Source organism: Camponotus floridanus, unplaced genomic scaffold, assembly GCF_003227725.1.
Source record: "Camponotus floridanus strain SB8 unplaced genomic scaffold, Cflo_v7.5 scaffold185, whole genome shotgun sequence".
Lineage (NCBI taxonomy): Eukaryota > Metazoa > Arthropoda > Insecta > Hymenoptera > Formicidae > Camponotus > Camponotus floridanus.
This window is the reverse complement of record NW_020229309.1, coordinates 80,835-93,137: the sequence shown is the minus strand read 5'-3', so window position 1 is coordinate 93,137 and position 12,303 is coordinate 80,835. Positions and strand designations below refer to the sequence as shown.

At 27.3% G+C, this 12,303-nt stretch overlaps 1 protein-coding gene across 4 annotated transcripts in view; it reads right to left on the bottom strand.

Annotated features, from left to right (window-relative positions):
* LOC105257499 (otoferlin) overlaps positions 1 to 12,303 on the bottom strand; it is a 41,317-nt gene that overhangs the window by 12,867 nt on the left and 16,147 nt on the right. For all 4 annotated transcript variants that reach the window (XM_025407721.1, XM_025407722.1, XM_025407723.1 and 1 more), the window contains 8 exons: positions 8,197 to 8,455; positions 6,432 to 6,608; positions 6,138 to 6,200; positions 5,681 to 5,765; positions 2,103 to 2,446; positions 1,161 to 1,471; positions 574 to 817; positions 145 to 381 (listed from right to left, as the gene is read on the bottom strand). In XM_025407721.1, coding sequence (XP_025263506.1) covers positions 145 to 381; positions 574 to 817; positions 1,161 to 1,471; positions 2,103 to 2,446; positions 5,681 to 5,765; positions 6,138 to 6,200; positions 6,432 to 6,608; positions 8,197 to 8,455 — 1,720 coding nt within the window. The remainder of the gene's footprint in view (positions 1 to 144; positions 382 to 573; positions 818 to 1,160; positions 1,472 to 2,102; positions 2,447 to 5,680; positions 5,766 to 6,137; positions 6,201 to 6,431; positions 6,609 to 8,196; positions 8,456 to 12,303) is intronic.

Below are 12,303 nucleotides of genomic sequence, written 5' to 3'. Positions count from 1 at the left end.
GAAACATTTCTTTCTAAAGTGCATTTATGAAATATTCGACCGGTCCGGGACTTTTGGGACACCCTTATAATCAAAGTTATCTTTAAATTCAAAATATGTGTAATCAAATTAATTAGCTTAAACCTACAAACTGCTATAATTTACCATCTTATCGATGATCTTGCTGATGATATTGCTGTTATACATTCTGCGTCTATAATCCGGCCATGTGCTTCTTACATGAAGGCACGGTTTATCATCCCAATACGGTAGAAAATAATAAATCTTATCGTGCGTCATCGGCTTACTAGATGGTGTAGTACTCTGCCAGGATCCAGCAAGCACTTCCTGTAGCTCGTCCTCCTCCCCGCTTGCTCCACCCCTCGATCCTGCATCGTACATCTACGAAACAAATTGCATTCTCTAGAAATTAATATCTTTAGAATAAAATGAAATTAATATCTTTAGAACATTTCTTCCCATCTCTTTTCTTTCTTTTGTTAAAAAAAAATTTGCTTTAAGTGATGCTGTCTAATAAAAAAAATCTTTTCGACTAATTTGACTTCCGAGAATTAATTGCATAAGATTTTTCACCTTGAAACTTTCATTATGACCATCTAGAGCGTTGCCCGCATTCCCGATCGATATTTCAAAGTACATCGGCTTGTCGCCGAGTTTCTTATCGATCATTGTAGCATCCATGATCGTGGCAAACAGAAAGAACTCTTCGTTTCTCGCATACGCTGTCTCGTTGATCGGTACTGTTGGTTCCACTTCGATTTCCGATGGTGCCATTTCCACGTTGTCAGTAATTTCGGTTCGTATCGCTATCAATAGCCTAAACGTTAACAATCAGTGAAGCAAAGTTACAATTTTCTGTGAATTTTGTAATAATTTTTTATATCTCTAAGTCAAGTTCTGATTTACTCCACAGATTTATTATTTTATAATAATTATACATTATATATTATAATAATTAACATAATTTTAATATTAATTAATGTAATTTTTATTAATGAATTAATATAATTATAATATTAATTATATTATAATATTATTTATATAATTTATATATTAAAATATTATTTATATAATGCTGTTTATAATACTATTTGTATATAATGTAACTATTTTATTATTAAGTAGAATAATAATAAAATAATACATTGTTATACAATAACCTTGCTCTATATGAGATTCCTTCGCCCAAGCCGGTGTTTAATGTCGAATGCTCATCTATGAGGCTGTAATCTCTAATGCTGCCATAGAGATGAATAAACGCTGGACCAAAGGTTGGCAAGAAACCTTTTTCGCCATCATTGCTGATTTGTTTCAAGTCGACGAAGTGTGTGCCGATGACGGTGGCGTGCACTGGATCGTTATCGCATAATTGTATCTTTATCCTCTGACAAAGAGGAGGAAACATCTCGGTGAAAACTATTTGCTCATTCCATATCGGAGCGTAGCTATTTCTCTTCACGCTTGTTTTCCCCTAAAGTCCCATAAATAGAAAAATGTAGGATTGCCTCCATAATGTGTAATTTGTTTAATATTATGTTTCATTCAAATTTTAAATCTATTTTCACAACATGTATTTACGCGAAAATAAATAAATACTATAATCCTAAAATATAAAAATAAAAAAAATATATGATTATATATGATTTTATATTATGTTATGAAATTTATATATATAATATTTATATAAATTAATAAAGATAGCAATATATTTTTAAATTCAATATTTTTAATTAATATAATTAATTTTATATATAATATTATATACCTATATATAATATTATATATAAACATTTTTAAGTCAGAGAATATTTATGAGAATGACAATTATGACAATGTTTTTTTACCTTTATCTGTGTACAATATAAAATATAATTTATCTCTTATCTCTTTTTTTAAAAGCAAGCATTTTTAATATTTAATTTTTTTTATATTATTTTTAACTTTATATCATATATGCAAACAATTATTTTTATTTATATTACAAAACACGTTTTTATAACTAATGTTTTCAATATTATAGCAATATTATAATAAATATTTTTAGATGATTTTACAATATGCATATCATGATTAAGTTCGTTGTAAAGATACATGGAGCTTACGCTAAGCCCAGCAAAAGACACTTGAACATATGGGTCCACCAGGTCTTTCACTTCCCCCGTAAAAGCCTTCTTCACATTCGCCATAATGCTGCTATTCATTTTCGGTAAGCCATCAGCTCTGTAAACCTTCACTATGAATCTCGCACGTTGTCTCTCGATCGGCACACCATCAGGCAATAAGAGATTGCCCTCAATGTCGTCCTCATCTTTTTCGCTTTTCGGAGGTATTTTTACGGTATCACCCTTGCCGATGACACTTATGTCGCATTTAAGATAGCCTTTGGGACCACCAGTAATGTCATCCGGATCGGTAAGCAAGGCCCATTTATGATAGAACTGATGATCTACGATATAAGTTCACACTGCTGTCGATTCGTGATTTATTAAAAGAAGAGAGAAATTTGCAATCAACTTTAAGAGAAGTTCACTCTAAAAAGAGAGAGTAATATCCATAATAGTGCTATGTGTTTAAAACAATATTAATTTATAAATTTGATATTTTTAAAATTTCTTTATAAAACTGAATTATGCAACAGTTATTATACTTTTCATATTTTTAATCTTTTCGAGGGAACTCCTCAGTTTTTAATTTATAAATAGGTTACACAGTTAAACAATACATAACAATAAAATACAGATAGAAAGAGAAAGAAAACAGCTGAGAGTTGATAAGAGAGTTATAAAAGCAATCAAATGGCTTTGTTGTTTTCCATAGAGCAAATAACAATTGAGAGAACTGCGGTCTTTATTTTTTTAATTATTTATGTGAATTAGTTTTTTTAATAAACTGTGGTATAAAAACAAATACAATATAAATAACATTTTTCCCGTATATTTAAAAAGTTACTATATTTTGCTCCTCTCCCACGCATGATTTTAATATTAGGGCGCAACAATAAGTGAAGTGTTAATTAGAACTAATTGGTCACTTCACATCAAATACGTTCTTGCACACATTTGTAAATTAATACGTTTGTCTCTTTCATAAATAAATGCAAGTTATTTGACAAAATAGCGTATATTGAAAGAGCGCGCGGATATTATTTCGCAATTTTAATATAATTAAATAGCTACACGATTATACTTCATTTCACTTTTAACGACATAATCGATACTTTACTCAGGACCTTTAATCTTGTTATATGATTACTTTATTTAAGTTTATTAAAGTGTCGAAGTTATGTAAATTGATATAATTCAATAAGACCGAAGATATTAATTATATTATTTTTTAATGAAAAAAAAAGTTTTTTCGGAAAACTAAACAGGAGAGATATATACTTTCTATTAAAAAACCAAATATTTATCAAATATTTAACAGATTTCTTTTAGTTCTTTTTATTTAATCAATTTCATTTTGTATTTATATTAATTTATAATTTTATTTTTTTTTATATTTAATATTGATATTGATAAAATTGTAAAATAAAATATTTAATGGCATTCAATAGTTTTTGTGAGAGAAAATTTAGACAAAAATTTTAATTTATTACAGACTTAAAAAGTAATTGTACATTTATATAATCAATAACTTGCTGTTGTACTCACATTATTTTTAATAAAGGATAAATTTAGAAATTTGTTTAAGTGCGCGTATGGTCTATCTATTTTTCTTATCAAATCGAATATCGCATGCGATTTTTTATTAATTCTAATAAATCGGCTCAAAGAGAATTCATAATTTAACTGCAATTTAAGAAGTTTATCCGTTTATGCAATTTATTAACTCGACGTATGGATGAACTCTGTCTCGTATAATTTGTAACTGTGTCACATCAAATTTTAGCCTAGGAATGCTTTCAGGATTAAACTGAGTGTATACACATTTACGAAGAATACATGCATAAGAAACATCTTGTACATATATACATATACATGTATATACATATACATGTGGAAGTGAAAAGCCTGGCATGCGAACGATTCGCGATAAAAATAGAACGTTATGTTTCTATGTTTGTTCGTGCACCATATGTCGGATAAATGATGATTGATATTTCGCCAACGCTTCGTAGTTTTTCCTAACGATTTTATCTGAAATGTTGACCGATGAATTACGTACAGTGACTTTGCTAGATTTCAGTGAAATAAAAGGTCTTTCAGAAAAAGATATTATGTTACACGATATTATTATATTACACGATACACGAACAGACTTTTCGGAATAAATTTTTCTGCATTCTATGTTTTTTTTAAAATTCTTTTTGTCATTAGAGAAAGAATTTTTTTATTATAATACATTATGGATAAAAGTGTTATTAGTATACTACGTTTTTATAACAATATATGCTAAGAACTGCAATTTTCATTAAAATTGACATTTTATGCAAATTTATTTTTTATAAGATGCTTACTCATGTGCTAATAATGTTATCGCATATAATGAAATATGAAACGTGTATAATAATGTTATCGCATAATGACACATGAAACGTGTGTATGTTTCAAAGTATGTAATAGAATTCAAGATAAAACATCGATAAACTACTAACATTTAGATATTATTATTAATATATGTGATGTATATAAAAAAACAGCATATAAATTGATTGCTATTAAAAAGAAATTAAAAATGGATTTATATGTAAGATTAATTTATTTTTTCTTCTTTTATTTATTCCGTTAAAATGTACATTTGATTAAGATAATATTAAAATGCATTTATGCTAGATTAATTAAAATTAATGTTTTTAAATGAAAAAAGGACCATCACACCAATCATTTATATCGGCAAACAAAAAAATATAAGCTCGTAAAATCCAGTTAGATTCTTAAGCGTGCAATTATGCAGTTTCGAAATACATATATCACGTGCGCACTTTCAGAGAATTTTTTAAATTCAAGACCACGAAGAGTTGAGAAAGCAAGACTCGAGTTGGCGAGATTTTCTCAATAGAAGATAGTAATATGTCATAACGAATTTTACTGCTTTCAAAGTTCCTGGAGTTATACCGCGCAAGAAAATATCTGCCTTACAAACACGAAGTTCTTCGAAACTCGCAAGCAAAGTGCAAAGAACGATGTAATAAGGAAATACTTTATTTGCCAATAACATTGCCGATAAAATGAAATACACTTGCCATCATATACTGAGTAAATATCGAGTCTCATACCGGGTGTACACTTGAGAATTTAGTCCGCGACAGTAACTTTCAATACAAATGATCAAATGACGATTTTTCATATATATTAAACAAATATTTACGAGCCTTTCTTCAAAAAAATAATATTTTTAATGGCAAACGCTCTTGTTAAAAAACTCATTGTTATTAAGAAAGTGCTAAAAATTTTTATTACATTTATAAAAAACTGAAGAATTTATTTCACGTAATTAATATATATTTCGAATATAATTATAATCAACCTAATATTTATCTATTTTTTTCTTAAGGTATATTTTGTATATATTTTTCAGAAACAAAAATATATCTTGTACTTCGAATATAGTTCTTTTATTGTAATTTATGTTTGAATTAGCTAATTTTTTTCGATTACCATGAGTCGCTCTCGAAATATAAAATTCTTATTTACACCGAGCATTAGACTCGTATAGTCTTTGGACAATGCGAAACCTGTACCTGGTTGTGCCCATACCGTCGCGATGTCTAACTTAAAGATGCCCAGCGTTAGATTAGCGCGCAAGAGATTCCGCGATTGCTGCACCTGTGTATTATTAAAAGATGTGCTGTTTGAGCTTCTTCCTTATCTCTCATTTGCGTTTTTTTTCATCTTGAATATCAAGCACCTAATTCGTCATCGAATAAAATTCCACAGAAAACAGAATTTAAATGTTATCCCCTTAAGCCATCTCTCAATGATCGATTTTCGATACGCATCTAAATGTCCTCTGAATGTAATTGTAACAAGCGACACAGGAAGATTTAATGAAGCGAAATAATTCACTAAAGGGCGTTTTATCGCGCAACTAGGTGCATTTCAAATGTATTAAATATTAATGAACAAATTACTTCATTCTTCTTGTGTGCTTCGGAGTTTAAATATCACAAAAAAATTTACACGTGCGAATGAACTTACCGACAACGTAATAATTTTGTCGAACAGCATAACAGGCGGCATGTGAAAATCGAAGACAAAATACTGGAAATATAAAACGAAAAAAAGAATTAGTTATAGAATCGTGAATAATTGAAATTATAACAATAGAATTATTCTGATATTCTGAAATAATTATAATTATCAATAATTTGAATAAAATCTGCGAATTAAATAAAAATCGTATGAAGAATGATTAATTTTTAATTATAATTTTATATATTTCTTATTGTTTAAATCTATATAATCGCGCAAAAATCTCTACTCTCTATTTACTTCATTATAATATGGACAATTCGTAGATTCCTTGACGCTCGTATATTTGCGCTGATCTCCAACTTGCACACAAACGACCGGATCCATATTGAGACCGGCGAGTTGCCTCGCTTCAATGATCGTAACGCATACTTGGTAATCCTGGGCTTTTAATGCACTTTGCCAGGTGTCGCTTGTCTGTGAAACGAGAAAAGTTTGTGCTGATTCATCTCAATTTAAGTTGAAATTATGGAATTATGGAAAAGAATGCAGCACGTTGGAGTGCAACACTTTTGAGTTTAAGAGAGAATAAATGTTATACGTATGTATGCACGTTAATTGTATGTACAAACAAAGAAAAAGACATAATATTTAGAATGTATGCATGTTTATTATTTTTAACCATTTTCAAAGCTTCGAATAACATTTACAGTTATCAGAAGCAACAGCGAATGTTTTGAACGCAATAAAAAAATGAAATGAATTTCGTAATAAATTCGAAATGAATATTGCATGTTTCCGTTAACGAGTCGAATGTAATGAAAAAGTGAAGGAAAGATATTACATAAACTGTACATTATTATGTAATAACATAATATTTCAAGCATTTTTAAAGTAAATTTCTCATTTGCAATATTCTTGCAATTTCTGATGCAATATTTATATTTAAAATCATGAAGATAGATATTGAACATATGCAAAATGTTTTATTAAGTATAATGTGTAGGAAATTCTATTCATACTTTCGTAGAAAAAAAACCTTACTCAGAATTATGTCTTATTATTTGCAGTTTCAAAGGATAAGTCTTCTTTTTTAAAAGTAACACACACACACAAATGACGCATAAAATTAAAAAAATGCAAAGGCAAAGATAATATCAAACTATACTAATATATATTGATAACCACAAGATATATTTATGAAGAAGAATGATACTTTTTTTCTCGTTTCCCAATATTAACACGGACCATTAATAATTTGTGATAATGAATGAGCAACTATGAGATCGTAATCGTAAAAAGAAAAAAGAAAACTAAATAATTCCACGTAAAAACTTTGCTCGTACTTTGCAACTTACTCTCGTCCTCATTCGATCGATTTCAATCTCATTTAGACATAATTGAGCCATCATTTATGGACCGTTGCTACTTCGGTATTATCGCGCTGTAATGCTTAACGCAATTTGCCATGCCATATTAAAGTTACTTTATATTGTGAGCACTACACACATTCCCTTTAAAAAATTTATTTTATAAATTTTAATTAGAAAGTAATAATTCCTTGCAAAATTAGAAAAATATTTCGAAATTGACATAAAATGTAATAATAATATTATTATTATATAAAAATATAATAATAATAAATTATTATTATTATATAAAAATTATTATTATTATATAAAAATATAATAATAATAATATAAATGCATAAAAAATGCATAAAAATATAATATTAATATTATAAATATAATATTAATATTTTAATAAAATATTAATATTAATAAAGAATAATTAATACAGAAAAGTACATATTTGGTGGAATTATTATTTGCAAAGTTTCAATATTATATAATAAAACTTTTATATAATATTATATAATATTATATAATATTATATAATATTTATATATATTATATAATATTTTATATGTATTATTATGTAAGATATTTTATGATTTGGAACATGAGAGTTATAAGTGAGAAAGTATTATCTAGTATTTTTTATCTACGCATGTCGAATGTGACATAACTAATAAATTTTACTAATCGTTACAGAAGATATTAACCTTAGGCTTCGGTCTCTTGGCCTGTTTTACAGTCGTCTCTTCTTGCTCGGGGTTGGCACTGTGTTGACTGTCGTTATCCGACGTATTCGTTTCAAGAGATGTCATGGAGTTCGTACGTGAGGGTTCGTTTGAAGTTGGGCAGCTGGAATCCTGCCTGTCGAGGAGTTCTCTCGTTTCCGCGTTATTGTCGCAGGACCGAGCACGTGGCGGTCTCTGCTTTCCCAATTTCAACAAGGATCGCATGCTCTTCAAAGTGGTTCTACAGAAAATATCGTAAAAGAATCCGATATAACAAAAATGGGATAAATTTCCTTGAAAATTATTTCTCTCGTTGGAATCCATGCCGAGAAACTTTAACAATTCAAGCGACATGATAATTTCTAAAAGTTATGTTGTACCTCATGATAGGAATGTGTAACTAATGTATAGATAAAAAAATTATGCCATTTAAAATTTATATTTAAATAGTGATCTGATATGTTTTTATTTTTTTACAAATAATATACTATAAATAAATAACATGATGAATTTCTAAAAATTATGTTGTTGCTCATGATAGGAATGTGTAACTAATGTATAGATAAAAAAATTGTGCCCTTTAAAATTTATATTTAAATAGTGATCTGATGTGTTTTTATTTTTATATGGTTTTATTTTCTTACAAATAATATACTATAAATAAATAAATGCTATAGATAAATATTGAATTAAATAATAACTTGCAATATTCTTTGAACAAGGAAGAAGATTAATTTTTTTTCTACCGTTAAATATATTAGCAAAAATGGGAAAGAGAAGAGTGTGTAAATATTTACAAGATCTAGACATTTTCTAATATTAAATGTAAGTTTTGTAAGAAATGAGTCTCAGTTCAATTTAGTTTGTATATATCCTTTTCACAGGGTATAAACATAACTTCTCTGGATAGCTTGGAAAGCCGCTTACTAAGATCTTATATTTATATCACTTCGATCGAGTTTCTTATTGCTGTGCATCGAGAATGTCGATGATTCCAATCCAATCGCATCGCGCTCTCTCTCTTTCTAAGCTTCACAATACCATCTAAATTTTCCTTATATCTCAAAGTATACAATAGTAGATTAAAATGATCTGAGATTCTAAATAATCTTATTGAAATCTCCTAAGTTAAAATTTAAATATCACGAGAATTATGAGGCGTATATTTTAATATATCTATAATTTTTTTAATAATAAAAAATATTGTCAAATTATCCACAAAAGGTATTAATTTATAGATTAAATATAGATGATATAATCAATTTATAGATTTAATAACATGAAATAATGTTACATATTTAAGCTTATATATATTATGGAAATTAAATTAATTAATTCTTAATCTTCTATTTATTTATCGATTCTCTCTCTTCAATGATTATTAAAAATGAAGTTTCAAGTTTTTAAAACTTGAATGAAATCGAAATAATTATGTCATATATTTCATACTCATTATAATTCGTCATTATAATCCGCTGAAGCATACATTTTATACCAAATATGTTATACTAAAACGAAGACAAAATTGACGAAGGTCTTATATTTTCTCCCATATGATATGCCACATTCACTCTCTCTCGATCGTTATTGATTATATATTTAATATTGTCGCGAATGAAACCAGCGTGGGCGGTTTTACAAATGAAAATATATCACAGGCACATTATTACACGTATGGACGACCACCAGTTACGTTCGATTACGTTTCTACGTCGGAGGTAGTGACAGAAATTGCCGTGGCACTCCCTGAGGAGGACCTAGTTTATCGAAGAAGTCGGTATATATATATTTCGCAAGATATAAAAGGTAGCTTTCTTTCAAACGCATCAGGGATAAGATTTCAGTAATATCTGATAGACTATATAGAGTAGTATTTTATATCTTTACTTCATTCTGAAATACAGAAAATAGAAAAATTTAGGATCAAGTGTGCAATAAATTCAATAAAATTTTATAATAAAAACCTGAAGAAATTATACAGTTATTTGAGATTGTATATGTATGTGTGTTGAAAAGAATTTTCACATTTTATGTTGTCGTAAAAGATTTAATTCTACTTGTACGCGAGATGTTCTAGGAATACAATTAAGAGTTTCATTTATCACACACATACATACTCACATATACAAAGGAAACAAATGTTTCTTACTTACACGACTAATCTAATTTAAACTAATTTGAATTCTTGGAGGCAAAGTAATTTTAACGCAGTCTAAGAGAAATTGAAAGTTGACTAAAGATTCATATATAAGTCAACGTATGTGCTAAAATAAATACATCCCGTGTATTAGATCAGCGTTAATCTTTTTATATTCTCCGTGTCTTTCTAGTTTGACCTTTACGTCACTAAAAGGTTTATCGCGGTAACAAACTTTAACGTATTAAAAGCGTCACCGGCATTGCCGGATGTCCTTATTAAGCAATCTCTTCACGTTTCGATGACACGACGATGTAACGGTACCTTACAGTAATAATACGCTAATGATGGAATTTGCATCGGAGTGGACTGTCAATAGAGATTATTAGCAAAAATCGATAAGCTTTAATTAGCAGTTTATTTATTTTTTCGAAATCCGGAGCTTGAATGGAGCAAGAAATAGACTCGACTTATGGCCTACATGACATACGATAATAAAAAGGATACATTTTAACAATAACGATTATTATGTTATTAAATGCGTGGATATCTTTCACAAATATAAATATATAAATATCAGATTTCTGGATATGCGCACACAACTTTTATTTTTTTGCAATTTAGAGTTCTCTCAAATAAAGTAAAAAATAGATATATCTCTTTTATACATTTCAACAATTGAAAAAAATCAATCAATAGTAAATGAAAGGTATATCAAAACTCTATATATTTTATATTTTATTATATATTTCATTATTTTATTATATATTTTTAATATAATGATAAAAGATAAATGTTAATAATTAGAAGACATATTTTTTCACTATATTTTGCAAAAATAAATATGAAAATTTCTTTCTTGAATAAGATGTATTTTTAGGTGTGTTTTCATGTAAATTTAAAATGAAATAGAAAATCTATATAATTTATTTAAACACACATGCGCATCTAGATATAATGTATATTTTACATTTGATGGCCCATTAACATTGCCAAAGAGACATATGCATACTACATGTAAGCATCTCGCAAAAATAAGTATGAAAAGCAAAATTGCATAAGAGATACGTTTATACTGAAATTTCTATGTAATTCTGCTTGAATAAAATGAAAAATAGATGGATTTAAACAAAAAGAGAAAGAGAAAAAATAATAAAAGATCTCATGTTTTTTGAAAATCTACGTATTAATCTCTGTATATATGCAAAATAGTATAATTGTATTTTCATATTTATGAGCATAGAAAATGTAAGCAAAAAAATGATATATTTTGTCATGGTCATTACCTAATTCAAGTAATTTAAATAATTCATAAATAAATTTAAGTAATTTAAGTAATTTATTAATAAACGAGTGATAGCTAAAAATGTCAATTAGTCTTTTATTTGATCAAATTGTAAAATTAAGTTGACTTTAAATTATACTTTTTTCATGTAAAAAATCAGTAATATATTAGAAAATAGTTTTATTCGACATGTAAAACATAAATATGTAAGAGATTGAAATAAAATAATTCTATTTGACAAAAAAATTTAATAATAAATAACAAATTTAATAATTTAAATTTCTCAATATGCGATTATTATATATTTATTTTATATACATAATAATTTACATTACATATCTAAAATATACATTTTTAACGAAAATATATATTTTTACGAGTTTGAAATTAAAATTATTTTAGTTAAGATAAAAGTAAAAATGTTTAGGCAGCGTGATTAAATATCATAAAATCGCGCTAGTTAATAGCGTTACACGCAATATGGAAATGATTTTTTATATAACTGTTCGTTTAATCTTATAAATTTGAGTAAATAGAATGTGTAAATTCATGCATATACTTTCCAGTTCAATTGTTATATTATTTGATATTAATTCAATATTTATTTTTGTATTGTTCTTAAATGAAGTTTATGATTAATGAAATTTAATGATGCATAATTTTGGCT